Source organism: Balaenoptera borealis, assembly GCF_965194805.1.
Source record: "Balaenoptera borealis genome assembly, chromosome: 6".
In the NCBI taxonomy this organism is placed as follows: Eukaryota; Metazoa; Chordata; class Mammalia; order Artiodactyla; family Balaenopteridae; genus Balaenoptera; species Balaenoptera borealis.
The window spans coordinates 9,390,809-9,411,608 of record NC_138863.1 but is presented as its reverse complement, the minus strand read 5'-3'; the positions used below and the strand labels follow the sequence as shown (position 1 = coordinate 9,411,608).

The following is a 20,800-nucleotide window of genomic DNA, read 5'->3' as shown; positions in this document are numbered from 1 at the left end:
CTCCTGCTGTCTCATGAGCATGTCAAACTCATTTCCACCTGCGGCCTTGCACTTCCTCTTTCCCTCAGATCCCTGCAGAGCTGGTTTTCTCACTCCATTTTGTTCTCCACAAAATCACCTCAGAAAAGGTTCCTTTAAACCAGCCTATCATCACACCAACAAACGCCTTCCTAACTCTGCTTTGTTTTCCTTCACTGCATTGACATGACCTGAAATTTTACTATATAGTAATTGTCTTGTTTATTGCCAGGGTCACTCTCTAACAGGGAAGCTTCCACGTGGGAAACAACTCTGCTTATTATCCTATTCACGACTCTGTACAATCCCAGTGCCTAATAAACAACACTGAATAAAAATCCATACTCAAGGGTTCTCGAGAACTTTGCAGAAGGCTATGTTATTTGAGAGATGAGTATCAGGGCAGCAAAAGCAAAGCAAAACAAAACAAAAACAAAAATACCAGCTGCCTGAGAATGGAAGAAAATATTTGCAAATGAATCAACGGACAAAGGATTAATCTCCAAAACTATAAACAGCTCATGCAGCTCAATATTAAAAAAACAAACAACCCAATCCAAAAATGGGCAGAAGACCTAAATAGACATTTCTCCAAAGAAGACATACAGATGGCCAAGAAGCACATGAAAAGCTGCTCAACATCATTAATTATTAGAGAAATGCAAATCAAAACTACAATGAGGTATCACCTCACACCAGTTAGAATGGGCATCATCAGAAAATCTACAAACAACAAATGCTGGAGAGGGTGTGGAGAAAAGGGAACCCTCTTGCACTGTCGGTGGGAATGTAAATTGATACAGCCACTATGGAGAACAGTATGGAGGTTCCTTAAAAAACGAAAAATAGAATTACCATATGACCCAGCGATCCCACTACTGGGCATATACCCAGAGAAAACCATAATTCAAAGAAACACATGCACCCCAATGTTCATTGCAGCACTATTTACAATAGCCAGGTCATGGAAGCAACCTAAATGCCCATCGACAGACGAATGGATAAAGAAGATGTGGTACATATATACAGTGGAATATTACTCAGCCATAAAAAGGAACGAAATTGGGTCATTTGTAAAGACGTGAATGGATCTAGAGACTGTCATACAGAGTGAAGTAAGTCAGAAAGAGAAAAACAAATATCGTGTATTAATGCATATATGTGGAACCTAGAAAAATGGTACAGGTACAGATGAACCGGTTTGCAGGGCAGAAATAGAGACACAGATGTAGAGAACAAACGTATGGACACAAAGGGGGGGAAGTGGCGGGGGGGGGGGGTAGGGGGGGGATGGATTGGGAGATTGGGATTGAAGTGTATATACTAATATGTATAGAATAGAGATAACTAATAAGAACCTGCTGTATAAAAAAATAAATAAAATTCAAAAATTAAAAAGAAAATACCAGCTGCTTCTTAAAATCATCAAGTACAAGTACACATAATATGAGCACATGTACACACATAGCATTATTTTTTTTTAAAACTTAGAATATTTGATGGAAAATTATATAAGTACAAATTTATTTGTAAGGTCAGAGTTAACAACCTTCGGTAACACTTCAGAAATTTTGAAATTAATCAAGACTGAAGTCTGCAAATAGCCTACTGATTCTATGGAAATATTATCGATGAAATAAAAAAGAATGTGTGTGTGTGTGTGTGTGTGTGTGTGTGTATATATATAAAACTGAGTCACTTTGCTGTACAGCAGAAATGAACACAACATTGTAAATCAACTATACTTCAATTTTTAAAAATGCTTAAATGTAAATTTTATTGCTTAAGGAAGCTAAAGGTAATATTCTATACCAGACAGAATTTAACTGAATTTGTGATTATGCAAAATCATATTCTTAGTTACAAACTGAGACTTAAACAATCACTCTTATATCTACCATATATGATAAGATCTCTGGGTTATATTAATTTGATTAAATGAGTCTTGTTACTGGTAATTCTGCTGAGAAATCTTTCCTCTCAGGCTCATTTGATAATCAACTGCCTAATGGGTTAAATTTTATTATACCATAAAAAACTCAAGACACAAATCTGTGCAAAGCATGCAGTCAGATGCTATAATAATGTAATCACCTGAGATCCTGTACTCTTCTATAGTTTAAAAAAAACCAAAATGAAGGGTCAATCTTGTTGTAAACTTTGGATGGTTTTCTAATGGTTCCAATTCAGTAATCAAAAATAAAAGGAGAAAATCTTGAAGAGTTGCTATCATTTAAGGCAAGAATGTGCAGAAGCTCTGTTTTTTAAAACAGGTTAAAGTTCATGAAACTTCCTTATGTGAAAACTCTCTTACATGAAGAGGTAAACAGTAAAAACAGCACTCAACTAATTACTAAGAGTTTTGAGGGGAGGACAAATTTAAAAGTATTCACTTACTAGCTCCGCTTCCAATTGTTCTATGGAAAAGTTGTGACATCCGAGGACCAAGAGGACCAAACAGGTGAGGAGGAAGACCCCTGGCCTCTAACAGAGCTAAGGAAAAAAGAAGGGCAGGAGGAGTAGTCGAAGTGTTAATATAACTGATCTTATCTAGAAGTTTCGAACAACTGATTTATCACATAATTGATTTAAACAATTACTTTCCATTTTGAACTTTAAGTTACATTAAACTTTTCAAGACCACTTGTATATACTAATGTAATTAATATAAGTTACAACACCCATGTATCTACTCCAGGGCATCTTAAGGTTTTATGGAGATATTAAATATCCGTGCCAGCAGGGACTATGTAAATGGTCCAAGAAAAACCCAAAGTAAACATTTATTTCGAAGAAGTTATGTTAAGCACCTTAGCTATTTCACTCTATTATTTCCCATCAGATATTGATCATGAGATCCTCTAAAAACATAGGAAAAAAATCATTTTTATCAGTTCCCAAAAGTGAGAAAAACTGTTCGTAAGAGTTCTAGTCAAAAAGTGATTGCTGTAAGTTCCTTCAGGAACTTAAAAGCAATCTGAAACTGATTCATTAATGTTTCTTGTAAGCCTCACATTGGGGATCTATTCTATAAATCAGCTGTCTGAAGATAATAAAAAGACATATCCATGTACTTGTAAATAATGTATACATAATATAAAGCTTTTTAAAAGCACTTACAACATTATAATACCTCGAGTTTATGTATACAATCTACATTCATTTTCAAATAGTGGATCAAGAACACAAAAGAACACAGCAAGAAAGCATCCTACTAGATGCAATACGTTATTAGGTACCAGAGCACAATATATTAAGCTACCCCTTGTTCAATATCTTCCTTAACGTATTACTAGCTATATATGCAACCATAATGAAAAAAAATTTTTAGACATAAAAAATAAATATACTATATAAGATTTTTATCTAGTTAAACAGTAAAGATGAAGAGCCAAACGGATCATCTTCCAATTCCAAATCATCAAATCGCCACTACATAAAAAGCTTTTTTTGGAGGTATGGGCACTGCTACATTATACTTTTATGAGCTTATCCGAATTAACTTCAACAAAGAACAGTAGTTAACAGGCAGCCCATGACAAGAGTTTCTTGTAAGCTCAGTAACTCTCTTTACCTTGCAATCGTCCCATTTCGGAATCATCCGATTCACTCTCCCCAGAAGTGGTCATGCCCACAGCCCCTGCAACAGAACTAGAGGCTTTGAAGGGGGGGGGGGGGGGAAGGTGAGGGTTAGGAGAGGAACATTTAAATTCATTATGTCTGGTTTATCTTAAAAAAGAAAAAGCAGAGTTTTACAGACAACAATGAATAAAGGCAAACGTGTCTGCCCATTGCACAACAGCTGTTATTCTAGACTTCATCATGTAGCTTTTATGGAAAAAAGATGGCTCAACTACATTAGAAACAAGCATAATATACAAGCTTTGCATTTCACTCGTACATGGTTTTCACAGTTTCCTCCTGTCTTTGAAACTGTTCCTGAATTGAGTCTTATCCTGAACTCCTCTACCAAAAGTCCATAAAGATAACACTGCTAAAAAACCATTGTGATATTTAATAGATGGGCAATTAGTCACAAACAGAAAGCAAAACTGACATTTGGGGAAAATGTTCCATGTAGATGTGTGCCTTCTTCAGTCTGCTTTATTCCTGGACTATAGTCTGGATACGATCGTTTGCCGTGTTTTCTTTCATTTCAAGAGTGTGCAAAGATTACGCTCTCTTATTTCCAGGACAAAACATTGAAGATACACATTACAACTGACAGAAGACTGCAAAACACTGAAGTACAAAAGAGAGGGCAACTAACATGTCAAAACAAATGCAGAATGAAGAGTTCAGATTCAGAAGGATTCTACTAAACAAAATGCTAACCTGATCGATAATTCAGTCTAAGTAAATAGTGGTTGATTCTACAATATTATAAATCTGACCAGGAGATGAAAATGTATTCCTGTAAAACTAGCAGTTTTACTGTCCCCTCCTCTCAGTGTCTGTTGAGTCCTAAAGCATTTTTTGTACATAGACGATTCATCTGTGTATGACCACATCATCCACAGTACCTTAAGTCCTGTCCACTTGACAGATGGTGACAGAATGCAAGAAGAATATTTTTGTCATTATTAAAAGAGGCACATGGATCACATATGTGAATGTAAAGAGTTTTTCTGAAGAAAGAGATGTAAACACCCCAGCCACCAACTCTGTGTTTTCTTAATACTTTTCTTCACCCCTCATTTAAGTATTCTATAATTTCACCAGAATTTTTAAAAAACTTGTAGAAAAATGTATGGTTTAGAACAGGAATCAGCAAACTGTGGCCCACAGGCCAAATCCAGTCCAGCACACCACTTTGCAAATAAAATTTTGTTAAAACATATGCAAACTCATTCACTTACATACCTGTGGCTGCTTTTGTGCTACAATCACAGAGTTGTTCCAACAGAGCCTGCATAAAGCCTAAAACATCAATTATCTGGCCCTTCACAGAAAACGCTGGCAACCCCATGGTTTAGAGTTACAGGCTAAGGAGAAATGCTAATATTAAGGAGTAATGGAGTTTAGCAAAATCCACACTTCTGATGGGAAAAAAAAAGGAAATAATAACTGTACTCTATAAGGCTACTTGTAGGTAGCACTCACTAAATGCTGACTACATGGAGAACGTGTCTGTGTGTTTCCTCTCAACCATACAAAGAAGTATTACAAGCTCTATCATGCACATGAGGAAACCAAGGCTTTGTGTCTTTGCGTGTGCTTGCCCAAGGTCAGACAACTAACCACGGGCGTGAGATGTGAGCCCAGGCAGTCTGACTTCATAGGCTGCACTCTTACGAACTGCACGCTATCAGCATCTTGAATTTATCCTTCAGCACTAGTTTCTGATTTAAGTGTAGCTGCTTCTCCATGTTATACAGAAACCATGTCAACCAACTCTGCTATTGGGTCCCAATTAGAACTGAACTTTGTCAAGTGGCTCGTAAACTTACTTTGAAACTTTTACAAAATGTGGAAAGAAAATACAAAGTTTTGGCAAACAAAATTGTTGGTTTTTCTTTCTTTCCTGCTCCCCCCCCAAAGGCACACTCTGGAACCACACATTTTTTAAGGAAAAAAAATCACAAGTTCACTTAAGGTAATGCTGGGTTTTTTTTAAAGTTTATCAGAGGGTCTACTAGTTCTACTTTAAACCAGTCTACAAATCTACAACTTATGATTTTAAAGGTTTAACCTTAAGTTACTTCTTAAACATATTATTCTAAGAACTGACATAATGAATAATGAATACCTCAAATTGCCCTGCCACAAAGACATTAACCAAGACATAAAACTTGTAAAAGCACAGAATTAAAAGAGCTGTTAAGACTATTATAGTGAGGTCCCAACCTTAAGGGAACCACAGACCCACTACAAGAAGGAGCAGGGATATTCTGGTTTTTAATCAAGTTGAGGGCCTATTTTGACACAAATCAGTTACTGGACCCAAGGAAAAAGATCCTTTCCAGCTGCCATCCCTTTGATGGCAAGTATTAATAAGCATTTGATCACTGTAGCTCCCTTTTTTCTAAGTTTTACAAAATTAGATAAACCAAACTAGCTTAGCCTGTGAGTGGCTGTTTGTAAAGTCATGCAGGTAAGGAAATGTAACCCATTAATAGCAGTCAGCGAGAAAGTTACTTCAATCAAGGCATCAAACCTTGGGCAACACACACAAAATCCATCCCGACACAAATATAAAAGCAAGGCTATCAAACACAGAAAATCCAATGTCAGAATTTAAGAGGTGTCAATCTTTTTCTTTTTTTTGTTTAAACTGGTATCTCTCCCATCTAGTCTCAGCATATCTTTACAGCACCATGTAAGGCAGTTTCCAACACACAGTTAAAGCTGATAGAATTCACTTTTACTTGACAGGAACTGCTAAGGGTTTACCAAATACCTAAGTATAGGAGGCAATGGGAAGACATTTTTAGTGTCACAAAAACTTTTGAGCTAGGTCAGAAGAATGGTTGTTTGGAATATAATTACACCTTATATGGGCCTTGGCATCAGGTGATATGGTAGCAATCTAATTTTTAGTGGCACTAACCAAAAATAATTAGGGAGAGAAAAATTTACAAAACTGAGTTGCTTTCTTTTTACAATCTGACCCTGTTCATTTCTTGTGAAATTAAGATTCCCAATGCAAAATGTAGGTGTCAGAACATTTTTCCTTACTTTGATTGATTTCTGGGTATAAAGAAGACTTCTTGATTCCCCACCTTAGTATCGCTAAGATTTGCAGGACTTTGTCAGCACTATAAAGTGGTGCTCAGTTCTAATGAAGTCTAAAACTAAACCCTTCAGCTCTTGGGACAATGTGGGGAACACTTAACTTTCAACTTCAAGAGCTGACATTTCTTCTATGAAGAGCTAGAGGGGTTGCACTCCACATCACAGTAAACTTCAGAGTGACCCAAAGGGACACCGTTATCAACAAACTTTCCTAAATGTCAACAACACTGGCAAAGTCAGGGCGATATAAGTAAGTATTCCAAAGGTGGAGCAATGCTTTAATATCTACATGTGAAAAAAGAAATACACTTATATCAACGAGGCCACTGAAATAAGTCAAGAAGAAATGATCTTTAAAAATAAAGAAACACTGAAAAATGAATATATACATAAGACTGAAGAGATTAATCTCTTTAAATTAGTAAAAACATTATTTCAAAATAAATGTTTCAAATGAAGTGAGTCTTATACCAACTGTATAAGAACTGTCTGAGAATGGACACTTGCCATAAGATGCTCTAAGTTACCACCATCAGTTTGTACTGTACACGAAATTAGAGGGTTTTACTTTTCTTTAAATTCCAGTTTTACATACTGAGAAACGAAAGCACATTACACTGAAGAACTTAATATAAAGCTAGTAATAAGTAATCTGCCTCTTTCCCCAGAAGCACTTTAGTGAGCTGGCAGAGGAACCCCTGTAGTACGTACAAGGGATCCAGCCTCCAAAAGGTAATAAAGTTAATGCTGCTCTAATACCAGTGAACATGCACATGTATCTTTTACATAAACTCGGAAAGCACCTAGATCACAACGGGATTTCAAATACGGATGACAATGAAACACAGGCGAGCCTTTAGGAGGGCAATCTCAGGAACCTAATCCTTTGAAGCTTTTATCCTCTTTGGCAAATATACCAGGGAACAAAATTTTACACACCACCCCCTCATTCTGGCCTCCAATTACACCCCTATGAATTAAACAAACTTGAGCAACCATAGGGAAGCAGAACACCACAGCTGTTGTAACTGTGCACTTCTTTTCTCTAAGACCTGGATTTGAGAGTCACACATCCTAGTTTGTAACCCTGGCAGGCTTAACCATTATGCATCTCAGTTTTTCTCATTTATAAAATGAGGGTAACAGCAACTCACACCTCAGCAGGTTGTTCTGAATATTAAATGAGAATATACGTAAAGTGCTTAACAGTGTGTCTGCAATGGAGTGTGCACTCTGTAAATGTCAGCTATTGTAATTACTGTAATGAGTCCACTTTAACAACACGCTCAGCAGCTCCCTCGCAAAGTGTCATCCATGTGGGAATTGCTCCACTTCCATAGTCAGACTTGGAATAAACATTAAAACACTGGGAAGCATAGGCTGTGTGTCCTACAGAGCTTCAGTGAGTTGCATGTGCAATGCACTGTATGTTTCCAAAAATCTACCATTTAACCCTTCAGAAAAACTATTCTGGGAAAAAGGCACCACCAGGAGAGATGCCGTAAGTTCGCCATGTAATCTATCATACAAAACCAGGAAAGATAAGTTGGTAAAGATGTTAAGCTGGACAGAAAGCTGAGACAAAAGGCACAGAACATAGACAGCAGTGGGCAAACCAGAACCTTCCTGGTAAATGAGGATATACAATCAACCATAGGCATTAAAGAAAACTGGCACCTATTCTGATACTAACAGTAATACATTAAAGAACTCTGTTCAAAAGTAAGAACATACATGCCTACACCTAAAGCTACGCATATCATCCAGATTTAAGGGACTCAGACCCGTATGTTCATAATGATGACTTATAATATTTTTGTATCTGTTCTTAGTGTTAGTGAGAAATGCTTATAACAAGCTACTGTTTAAACCCGTTAGCCACAATCAAGCCCTGGAGTGTCAGCCGCCTTCTGGCACTGGAAATGGGTACATACTTGGGGTGGGGCGGGGGGCCTAATTTTTGCTGGGCTAAGACATCTAGGAGAATAAAAATGAGAAACCTGGAAGAATAGGAATACTAGTCTTAAAGCTGCTTAGATTCAAACTGAATACTTGTTATTTTTTAGGGACTACACATTCTAAATTAAAATTTAGACTTCTGTGAAGCAATTTAAGCCACATCCTTACATTTTTACTATGAAATTAAAGTTTTACAAACAATCAGTAGGCAACTATTATATGTACTGATCAATATTTAAGAAGCTTAAACAGAAAGGGACTTACTGCTTCTTAAAAGGCCTTTGAATGTAATTAGTACAAATTTGGATTTGGAAAAAGATTAAACAACAACAACAACAACAAATGAATACAACTAATCAAGACACCAAATCTATAAAGCGGAACAAAAGCGAACAAGTGTGATGGCTAACATCTTAAGATGTATCCGTCTCCTATCTTCCATTATATCTGGTGTACCTAAAAAGTAATTTATCTCCAAATAAATCTGGAAGATACATAAACGCTTTTTAGGCTTAAGAAGTGCCAATCTACCTGCCGCTCCTTGGGGAGTTTCGTCCGTCCGTGCGGCTGAAGAATTCACTGTCTCCTGGTTGCCCTCAGGGTCTGCCATCTTCTCCTGTCGACGCGCTTCAGCTGCTCCTCTTTTGCCCAGGCCAGAGCCTCGCCGACTACAACAGAAAAGTGCCATCATAGGCAGCACCCCCAGTGACCAGGAGCAATGTCCACACAGCACAAAGCTCCAATGCATGGAACACAGAGCTAGTTTCTTCTTTTTACATAAAAATTGTTGTAGAAAATCACTGTGGGTAACAACCAAGACTTTGTATATTTAAAACTCATCCAAGCTATATCACATTGACAATACAAGCTTTTGTGTTGTTATGAGCTGTTGTCATCCTTACAAACAGAAGTGATTTTTAAACACTTCAACTACATGGAAAAGTGATTCCTTCTGGAGAGACAATTCAATTCATTTAAAATAGATCCCTAATTCCTGGGTAAATAGTGGACCACTCTATGGACTTTCAGACTGATACTTGAAAATGGGGGCAGGGCAGGGGGAGAGAAGAAGATGGGAAAAATTCCCATCACCTAAGTCCCAGATTACTTAAATCATCAAAAAATTACTATCCTAATAATGGACAATAGCTCTAGCCTTTAAAATAAAAGAAATGAGTATTTAATATTTATAAATAAATACAGATGACATCTGGGAAGACACTTGTCTCTGATTGAGGCATAGTGTAAGATATGGAAAAAGGAATCATCAGTCATTTATCATGAAGCAGACTATATTTTATTGATGACTTTCTTTCTATTTTAATAGCGAAATCAGTAAGCAAATCAGGTAGAGACAGAAGACTTCCAAAATTACAACAACTTAGTATTGTTTAAAGGCAGCTCCCCAAATGACCTCAGAAAAGTGCAAAAACCTACTACTAAAGAAATGTTTTAGACTAAAGTAAACTACAGTGAAATTAGATGTTGCCTAGTAAAGAACAAGGAACCAGGCATAAGTGACATGTAAATGAAAGCTCTGAATCACCAATGAGTTCTAGAAGAGTTTATTCTCTCAATTATTAAAACCCTTCCCTAAGCAGGGATTTACTTTGCCAACCTTTCGTTCACAGGGGAAAAAAGCTCATTCCAAACCCCAATTACCAAGCTACAAGTTAGTGGGATTCAAATTAAGTCATTTATTTAACATTTAACTTGCATCAACCATGTGGCACACTCTGTGCTGAACATTTGGTTGCTGCCCTCAAGGTGTGTTAGTCTAAAGAGACCAAGTCGCAGTTGTGATCGACTATGAAAGCACTAAATTTAAGAGGAATCTCAACTAATTCAGAAAAGTTTGAGATGAAGAGCACTGCAGGCAGGTGGCTAGACAGCTTGTGTGTAGCATGTAAGAAACTTCTCGTTCATCAAGACAGTGGACCTGAGGAGAAGGAGAGAATGCTGCGGAGAAAGACAGGACGCTAGATTACCTGACACCACATACAGCTTAAAATTAATTTTCAACTACAGTGAATTTGGTTTATATCTAAGATTATAAACCTTGGGTAAAATGGATTCAAAGTTTGGCCCAAAACAGGACAAAAGCCCTGAAGAACTAAGAAATTTTCTCAGAGGTCCTCATAAAAGTACTGCCAACAAACTTCAAAGGCAAATAGATGTACTAACTCCAGATATTTTAAACAATCCTGACAGAACTAGGAAATAAGTGGAAAAGTAGAGATTAAAGTGGCAAGAGTCCATTTCTTATGACTCATTAGGTAACAAGTCATACTGTTTCCTTGTGTTACTACTGTACCCACGGCCAAGAGCATAAAATCGATTACCTCAGAGAAGAACAAAAAGAAGTGCTTAAAACCTTTCTACTGACCTGAGTTAGAGTAGGGAAAAGGTAAACTAAAATCAGTCACTTGCATCACTGGTTTCTGGCACATTTAGTAGAGAGAACAAAGTACATATAAGAGCAAACTACATATAAAGGAGGGAGAAGTCCCATATGGCTGTGATTACCAGCACAAGACCAAAACTGACCAAGCCTGAAAATCTGAGATGAAATTGCAACAAAAAGATTTTTAACTTTAACCTAAGATTCTGAATCAGTTAATAAAGTATATGAAATAATACACTGTATCATATATCAAAGGTAGATAATTTTCTGAAAATGGGCTCCAAAATAGCAACCGGGAGAAACGGGAATTGGAGATGTGAGAGAACACAAAACCGACATTTTTCTGTGAGGACAGGTATTGGAACACAAAATGAAAATTAAGTACATCTCTCCCCCTCACCCATTAAACTCAATAACTGGTGCCAACACTTTTAGAAACGAATTAGGCAATATTACAGCCATTACAACAGGCATCCCTTTTGATCCATTAATCACACTACTGGGAAATTTAGCTACCTTTAAAAATAACCCAAATCTGCATAAAGATGCTCATTAGAGATTTCTTTGGCAGACTAGAACTCTGAAAACAACCAGACGTCCAACTATTGGCAATAACTCTGTGCAAATAATGTAACAGCAGAGGAAAAGGTAGAAGACAAAGGTGTTGTCCAAAAAAGGCAAGATTAAAACTTAGCAAAAAAAAGGTAATAAATATTGGGGAAGAATTTGCAAAAATATACAACAATACTAGCTATATTAGAATAAATTTCTTTGCTCAACATTCAAGAGAAAATTTTAATAATTTTTAAAAACGTATAAAATTAAGGATTTTGCTGAAAGCTGAACACAGGTAATGAACTAATCATAAACTGGCAAAGCCCAGATTATTACCTGGCACTAGCACAGGAGCCCGTGGTCTTCTGGCGTGTGCTCCGCCTCAAACTGGGGAGCTCAGCAGGTGGGGATTCGCTGCGCTTCTTGGTAGATTTTCTTAAACCTATACATGTGAAATGCAAAAGTAAAATTTTTAAAAGAGCAGTTACCTTAAATTAAAAATGACATAATTCTTCAGGTCATCGTCCGGTCAAAAGTCCACGGACTCTTCCACGGCCTCTCTAGCGGTCTCCGGTTTACTTCCATAGTTTGCTTTTACTGTGCCTGCTCATATTGGGGAAGTTCATGTGGTGCTTGGCATTCTTGTTCAGGAGAAATCTTCTCACTCTGGCCTAACCTTGACGCAAGCTAACCAACACCATGAATGACAGTCCCTCTCCTCTCAAACCATCCTCTTGAAAAGTTCCTATCACAACTCTACTCTTCCACTACTCTTCTCCACTAACTAAAGCCAAGAGATTTTTTTTTTTGTATATACTATGTATTTCAGGACTTTACTGTATTTCATTTAGCACTTTACTGCATTCTCCTTGCACTGTCCCATTTCACCTAGTTTATATAAGGCTCATCAATAAGGCCATGAGAGAACAAACTGTTTTCTTTCACCAACTCATTGGCAAGAAATATATACATTTGAACTGAAGGTTATTCGAATGTCCAATTTACAGAATACTGTATAATTAAGGGGAGAAAGTCAATCAAGCACACTTTACATGTTATTCTGGAATCTAACTAATACCTTTATAGGGATAACGGATTCTGAAAAGGTACAGCAACTGAGAAAAGTTTATTGCTATTTTATGAACAATGGGGAAGCCATCAGAGCATCGTCTACTGCCCCCCCGCCCCCCACCCAAGCAACACTGTTACTCTACACCGTACATGACATGACAACATACTGGGTGGTGAGCTCTATCTAAACAAAGACCCCCAGCAGTGAAAGGTCTCCAAAGTCAACAGAGCATACTTCCATTGGAACTTTTGGCATCATCTTAAATAGATGTTAACTTTCTCCGAGACCAACTGTACAATAACAATTCTCCAGATCATTTGTTTCTTCTCAAATTTTAATTTTTTTCCACTTCACTGCTTTAAAAAGTGTAAAGATAAGAAATTCCTTACTCTTGATTTTGTAAAAAACACCACTGAAGGTTCTGGGAAAGAGGTGGTAAAAAGGATTCTAGACATCTTCTTGACCTTTTAGACTCTTCATTTAAAAACTTCAGTTCATCCAACTTGTACTTAAACTATACATGATGAAAGGTGCTAGGTGAAAAGCAAGCTATTAAAAACTCTTTAAACACAAAGCAGAAATTATAAGGACAAATATCTATGTTCAGACAGGCATCACCATTTAGAAATCTAAACCAGACCTTTTGGGCCCTTCTCCCCCCCACCTCCCACCCCAAATAACTTTTGTGAAAGATTATCTAGACTCTTCAAACCAGCATAAAAGGATCAAAGAGTGAAACTTAAAGTGACGAAAGAAGACTGGCCTAAGCGTTTCTTAAATTTCAATTTTATTTTAAGGTTGATTTTCTATATAGCTGTCACCAGAATTATTTGATGTGATCACAAAGCTATATCTGACATCCTATATACTATTTTATCTTTGCCTAGCTGGATACACACCCCAGACACCTGAAAAGATGGACATGGCATGTAGACAGATTATGGAGCTAGCTTAATATATTCAGCTAATAATGTCACTATTTTTTAATATTTAAAAAATTTAGAAATTTTCTAATATTTCAGAAAATATTAAATTACACTTATCTATCTGAATTATGTGACTAAGTTGGACTAAAAAATGTACAATTTAGAGGGAAAAAGCCATCAGTGCACATTACATTAAAACTGCAAAAAAACATAAGGTACTTTCACTTATAAGGCACTTTAAAAACCTTTGTATTATTGTCACTAATATTACTTAGTTCATGTAATACTAAAGTATCTATAAATACCATAATACAGTAATAGAGACACTAGTACAAATTTTCACATCTATTTAGTGACATTCAAAATAATATTCAACTATGTATTGTGAGCTACTGCTTTATTGCTAATCTGCGGTGACAGTACACTTTTTGACACTTTCACTACTCATGCCCTATTTTAGACTTTGGTGTTTAACTCTCCTTTAAACAACTTCATTCAAATGTAATTTCCGTAGGATAAAATTTACTCATTTTAAGTGCACGGGGTTCAGTGAGTTTGACAAACTTATTCACGCATATAACCAACACCACAATCAAGACATAGAACATTTCCATCACTTTAAAAAGTTCCTTTATGGCCCTTGCAATTAATCCCCTCCCTCACACTTCAGGTCCCTGGCAACCACTGGTCTTCTTTTCTGTTGCTATTGCCTACTTTGGAGTTTCACATAAATGGAATCATACAGTGTCGTGGGGATGAACTCATGGTGTTGCACGTATTGGTTCATTCCTTTTGATGGCAAAGTGGTATTCCTTTGTGTGGATGTGCCACAATCTCTCTATCCATTCTTGGTGTTAGACTTTAAAAGAACTGTACTAAGTTACAGAGAAGTAGGGCAGAGAAAAACCAAAACAAGAGTGAATAGAAAACTATTTATAACTGATATCACAATACCATAATGTAACATGACTGTCAGGCTAATTGACATATAACTCCATCCAGCCTGATAAAATAAGAGAACCCCCAACATTTTGTTCTCTAAACTTCCTTAGAGGAGAACTACATAAATTCTTCCAAAAGTCTAAAACATGTTTAGAAGATAGAAAGGTCATAAATTCTGGGAAAAAGGAAAGCTAAAGCACAAACTTCAGCTTGGTAGATAAAGTATTTCCTAGAAAAACGGGACAGCTTAACCTTCTTTTGGCCATTCAGCAAACTGACAATGCTAGCACATACTACCGTCACAATTTTATTTTATTTATTTATTCTTTAATATTTATTTATTTATTTGGCTGCTCTGGGTCTTAGCTGCGGCACGCGGGATCTTTTTTTAGTTGCGGCATGCGGGATCTAGTTCCCCAACCAGGGATCGAACCCAGGCCCCCTGCATCAACAGCACAGAGTCTTAACCACTGGATCACCAGGGAAGTCCCTATTTCACAATTTTAGATCGGCTATGGAGATTTTCAAAAGCACTTTCAGATATAAAGTTGTAATAATTCTCATTTTTCAGACACAAAAATATTAACTGACTTGCTTAAAAGTGCATAACCCCACCAACTACACAATTCTAAGCTTATTTTAAAGCAGAACAGACAGTAGTACATCTTCAATATACTTGTGGCAAGGTGTTAAAATTTTGCTTTACTGGTTCGTTGAGAAAACTTTAAACTCTCTGTATAAAAATAGAGTATTTTTGTAGAACTGAAATGTTTCCTATCATTCTACTGGTCAAATATGGAGTATTGTAATAAATGGTGGAAACATGGAAAAGTGTAAACCTACAACCTACTGAAAACCGATTAAAACACATATGTATGGGAACACACATACCACAAACACATCTCTGTCCCAGGCTCTGTAATGCAGCAAAACTGCATTTATCATTTATTTTTATGATGCCACTTGGAGAAGCAACCAGAATATCACTGATCAAATTAATATATTCTTATCCACAAAGCCTTTGTGTAATAAAGTTAGGTATAAATCTTGTATCAAAGCTCTTATTACAGTTGACCCTTCAACAATGCAGGGTCCACTTATACTCGGATATTTTTCAGTAAACCGTAAATACTACAGTACTACACGGTCTGTGGTTGGTTGAATCCAAGGATGTGGAGGAACCATGGATAAGGACAGCCAGCTCTTAGTTACATGCAGCCCTCACTGTTCAAGGATCAACTGTATTATCGGTATAAGAATATGTGCACTTGTTCCTACAAATATATTCCTATAATCTTTATTCCTTTGGATAAAGGTGAAACTAGCAGTTAGTATTCTCTTAAAATTCCTAATTGATTTGTCTTCTACAATATAGGTATGTCTTACTCTTTTTTTTCCTTTTTTTGAAAAAGTATTCCTAAGCAAAACTGATTTACACAAAGTCCAGGGCTTCACCCTTAAAAAAAAAAAAAAAAAAAGTCCTTTTTTTAAAGTGTGACATTTTTAAAGTGTGACATTTGAAATGTGAAATAATTAAACCTCTTATATATCCAACTGTAAGCTTGGATTTTTTAAAATATAACAACATTTTAAAAGAATCAACAAATGAAGGGCCTTAGACATTTTACTTTCTGGACCCTTACTAATGTAAAAATAGTTAAGATGTTCGTGGGTACCTTCTACTTATGATTGATTTTTCTTTTTGACTTGAAATATTAAAACTATTTCTCATTAAATTAACATCTCAGTACAAAAGTATTTCTCCTGGAAAAGGTATGGTTTTCACTCTAACTGTGTCAAATTACTTTAAAAGTAGCAATAGACAACTGGGCAATACATATTCACTATCAGCTTTCATTCTATTTTTAATTCTCACATGATCTGTTACAGGTATGCTAATCTTTGACATGATATACACATATAATCGAACCTACTACACAGTTCTATAATGAAAATATAGCACTCCTCCCAATAATAAAGTATTCTAGCAATGCAATAATTAAACTTTCCAATTTCCTGAAAGATTCCTTCTGCTGTACAAGAATAAACATGAATGTCAATGTATTTCATAAGGTTGTTTGAAAATCAAGCAGAGGAGGCGGGGGAGACTAACCTAACATCTTTATTCAGTGAATAATGACTCCATTCAAATAAATGAACACTTTTATTCTGCAACTTATAAAATCATTTTAAAGTGACAGTAAAAGATGATCAAACAGACATCTACTGTATATTATCTAGCAGCCCTTTTTCTGAGCACCTGCCTCTTTTTTCTTTTTATTTTTTTAAAATTCTTTGTGGAGCTATCTCCTAACCCTTCTCCATGTGGTACTGATGGAACTGTCATCCACAATACACTCCCACTATATGAGTGAGACGCAAACTGTCGTATTTTCATCATCTACAATTACAACTCCTCCACCACTATCCCCTCCCCTTCACCATACTAATTCATTTAAGGACAGGCATATGACCCGAGGATATAAGAGACTTTCGTATAGAAATATAAATGATTGGACAGTGTTTTGGGGAAAGAGGGGGAATGAGGGTGTCATAAGTCACAAACTTGGGACTGACAGGACCATCTTCATTTGAGCTCCTGGATCCAGCCAAGCCTGAAGCTAGACAATCTCTTAGCTTTACCAGTCATGTGAGCTGATTTCCATTTAATTTTAATTGAATATGCATCACATATAACCCCAAATCTTCTGATTATAAGTCATTACTGTATTATACTTTGTAGTCTAGAGTAGGTATGGACCAAATCCTGCTGGTAGCCTGTTTCTGTACAGCCCACTAGCTAAGAATGTTTTTTATATTTTTAGAGTTGTAATAAAAGAAGAATATGTGACAAAGACTGTATGTGGTGAGCAGACCCTAAAATATTTACTATATGGGTCTTTACAGAAAATGTTTACTGACCTGGACTTTGAGGAGAAAAAGGAAGAAAAGTATAAGGACTTGCCTGAAGTTTAGGGGAAAAAGACAGTCCCTCTCCAACCCCTCCCCTCCACAAAAAAACATCTCCAAAACAAAATCTCTTTGTTTGGAAAAAGAAAAAACAAAAACCAAAAACAAAACAAGACCCAAGCTAAACAATATTTTAGTAATAAAAAAAGTTTCAGTACTAATTTTTCTAGAATATTACGTATCTTGATTTTTTTTTTTACTTACAGTTTTTGGCATATTCCTGTAGAGAGTAAATACATTCCATTTTAAAATGGAGTAGACAAACTGTTATGAATAAGGAACACAAACCAATACCTTAAACAAGGGTAGATATCTAGAAAAATCACTACAATTCATTTACATTTATAGATATCAAAAGATGACTATACTGATCTTTTAAACACAAATCCCCTATTTGTTTAATATTAAAAAGAGCGGACTTTCTTGGCGGCGCAGTGGTTAAGAATCCGCCTGCCAATGAAGGGGACATGGGTTCGAGCCCTGGTCCAGAAAGATCCCACATGCTGCGGAGCAACTAAGCCCATGCGCCACAACTACTGACCCTGTGCTCTAAAGCTCGAGGGCCACAACTACTGAGCCCGCGGGCCACAACAACTGAAGCCCGCGTGCCTAGAGCCTGTGCTCCGCAACAAGAGAAGCCACCGCAATGAGAAGCCCATGCACCGCAACGAAGAGTAGCCCCCACTCGCCGCAACGAGAGAAAGCCTGTGCGCAGCAACGAAGACCTAATGCAGTCAAAAAGTAAATTAATTAATTTTTTAAAAAATGTTGAAAATAAAAAACAAAAAGAGCCTTCACGTAACTACTTTAAAGATCCATTTACATATCAAATCTGTTTCAATGGGTTTTCAGAACCACTCCTTTTTCTTTCATAAAAGAAAAAAAAGCACCAAATAACAGGACTATTACCACATTTGAGGAATTCAATTTAGAATCATGTAATAAGATCATTTTGCTACAGGAAAAATTGGACCCAATAAAGAGAATTAATTAATGATGGGTATATTTTCAGTGGCTAACTCAATGCCTTCAGCCACTGCAGAATCATGAGAACCTGGTATATCTTGATATTGTTGTGTATCTATGTTCAAGTACATACATCTCTAACAAAGGCTGCTTTTCTAAAATAAATTCACAAAATGAAAAGTAACCTATCATATAAAAACGGATCATAGATGTTTATTTTAAAATCAGCAACAATAAAAGATAAGTTGTGCAGATGACAGCGAGCTAAAATCCAAATGGAATTTCCTAAGCCAAATTTTTATTTCCTAGTGAATGCACAGCAATTTCGTTCACTGATTTGGCAATATGAATTAAAAACTTAGAAATGTGCAAATATATTCATCTAACCACTATAATAATGAGAAACTGGAAAAGAGCTAAATGTCCAATAATAAGGAATGGTTAAATAAACATCAGTATGGTAATAAAAACTGCAGGAACACAGTGTTAGTTAATGAGGATGTGAACAAGTAGGCATTTAAAAAAAAAAAAAATTTATTTATTTATTTTTGGCTGCATTGGGTCTTTGTTGCTGCGCGCGGGTTTTCTCTATCTGCAGCGAGCTGGGGCTACTCTTCATTCCGGTGCACGGGCTTTAGGCGTGCAGGCTTCAGTAGTTGTGGCTTGCGGGCTCTAGAGCGCAGGCTCAGTAGTTGTGGCGCACGGGCTTAGTTGCTCCGCGCCATGTGGGATCTTCCGGGACCAGGGCTCGAACCCATGTCCCCTGCATTGGCAGGTGGATTCTTAACCACTGTGCCACCAGGGAAGTCCCCAAAATGGCATGTTTACACTACTAGTGAGAATATAAATTCATATATTTCTAGGGGGAATTTAAAATATACATCAATATTTAAAAGAAACATAACCAGTGTTATGTTTCTTATCTTATATCTCACAAGAAAATAATGAATTACAAAGCTATAGTCAATTAAAAAATTTAGAAGAAGAATGTAAATGCCTCTTAGTTGGCAGTGGGCTAAGAGGTACATACATATACAGTTATTAAAAAGACATGATTGGACTTCCCTGGTGGCGCAGTGGTTAAGAACCCGTCTGCAAATGCTGAAGACACGAGTTTGATCCCTGGTCTGGGAAGATTCCACATGCCGCAGAGCAACTAAGCCCGTGCGCCACAACTACTGAGTCTGCACTCTAGAGCCCGCGAGCCACAACTACTGAGCCCGCGTGCCACAACTACTGAAGCCTGTGCGCCTGGAGCCTGTGCTCCACAACATGAGAAGCCACTGCAATGAGAGGTCCGTGCGCTGCAACGAAGAGTAGCCCCCGCTCCCTGCAACTAGAGAAAGCCCACGCACAGCAATGAAGACCCAACACAGCCATAAAAAAAAAATGACATGATTTATAGCTTATTTTTTGAAAGGAAAAATGTCAGTTAAAATCATTTAGGCAGATAAAGCACTTTGGTTTCTTCACACCTAAAACATGGATACTACCTCATTCTGTGATCATGATAATGAAATTTAATGTATGTCAACTGTCTAGTATGGAGCCTGGCTTATAATAGGCACTCAAAAAGCAATGCCTACTGTCATGCAGAATGAGCTCCTACTTTTGAAAAAAATATGTGCATATACATAGAAAAGTGTCTGCCTCTGGGTAAAGACAAAAGAATGACCCACATGCATTCACCCTGTCCTCTAGTGAAACTCCACTAAAATAGCATTAAAAGAATCTGAAGCATAAGTTCACAAGGATGGGAAGAATGGAAGAGACAACCATTACAACACAACACAACACAATTTTAGAAGATGAAAAAGAAGTAATTCCAGTGCTAAATACACTAGGAAGACCAGAAGACTGAAGGTAGAAAACTGAGATAAACTACCAATTAGACTGACACTCAGAATCCCACAAAGGTTTAGGAATTGATGACACCAGGTACTTCTGGGACGACCTCAGAGTTTAAACTGAGGATTGCCTCATAGGCTATTTATGAAGCAGTCAGATCCCCAGATTCCCTCCCCAACTTGCACAGCTGGGTAAATGTCCCTCTCCTGAGGCAGGCAAACATAAAACCTTTATTCCTTAGAAAGTACAAAATAAAGAAATTCTCCATTAAAGTACACAGCTGCAAATAGGTGCATCATACCAAGAATGAGAGGGGGAAGGGTCACATATATACAGACAAACTGGATGACATCTGGACTCTTTCCTAGGCCTCTCCTCCCACTTAGTCCCCACAACTCTGGCAGT

At 36.9% G+C, this 20,800-nt stretch overlaps 1 protein-coding gene across 20 annotated transcripts in view; it reads right to left on the bottom strand.

The window, feature by feature from the left end:
* The window catches only part of TRIP12 (thyroid hormone receptor interactor 12), a 145,663-nt gene that overhangs the window by 58,609 nt on the left and 66,254 nt on the right, over positions 1 to 20,800 (bottom strand). For 19 of the 20 annotated variants that reach the window (XM_082396154.1, XM_082396153.1, XM_082396140.1 and 16 more), the window contains 4 exons: positions 12,008 to 12,113; positions 9,244 to 9,380; positions 3,593 to 3,676; positions 2,416 to 2,511 (listed from right to left, as the gene is read on the bottom strand). In XM_082396154.1, the coding sequence (XP_082252280.1) occupies positions 2,416 to 2,511; positions 3,593 to 3,676; positions 9,244 to 9,380; positions 12,008 to 12,113 (423 nt within the window). The remainder of the gene's footprint in view (positions 1 to 2,415; positions 2,512 to 3,592; positions 3,677 to 9,243; positions 9,381 to 12,007; positions 12,114 to 20,800) is intronic. The other variant, XM_082396148.1, reaches the window with a different exon arrangement.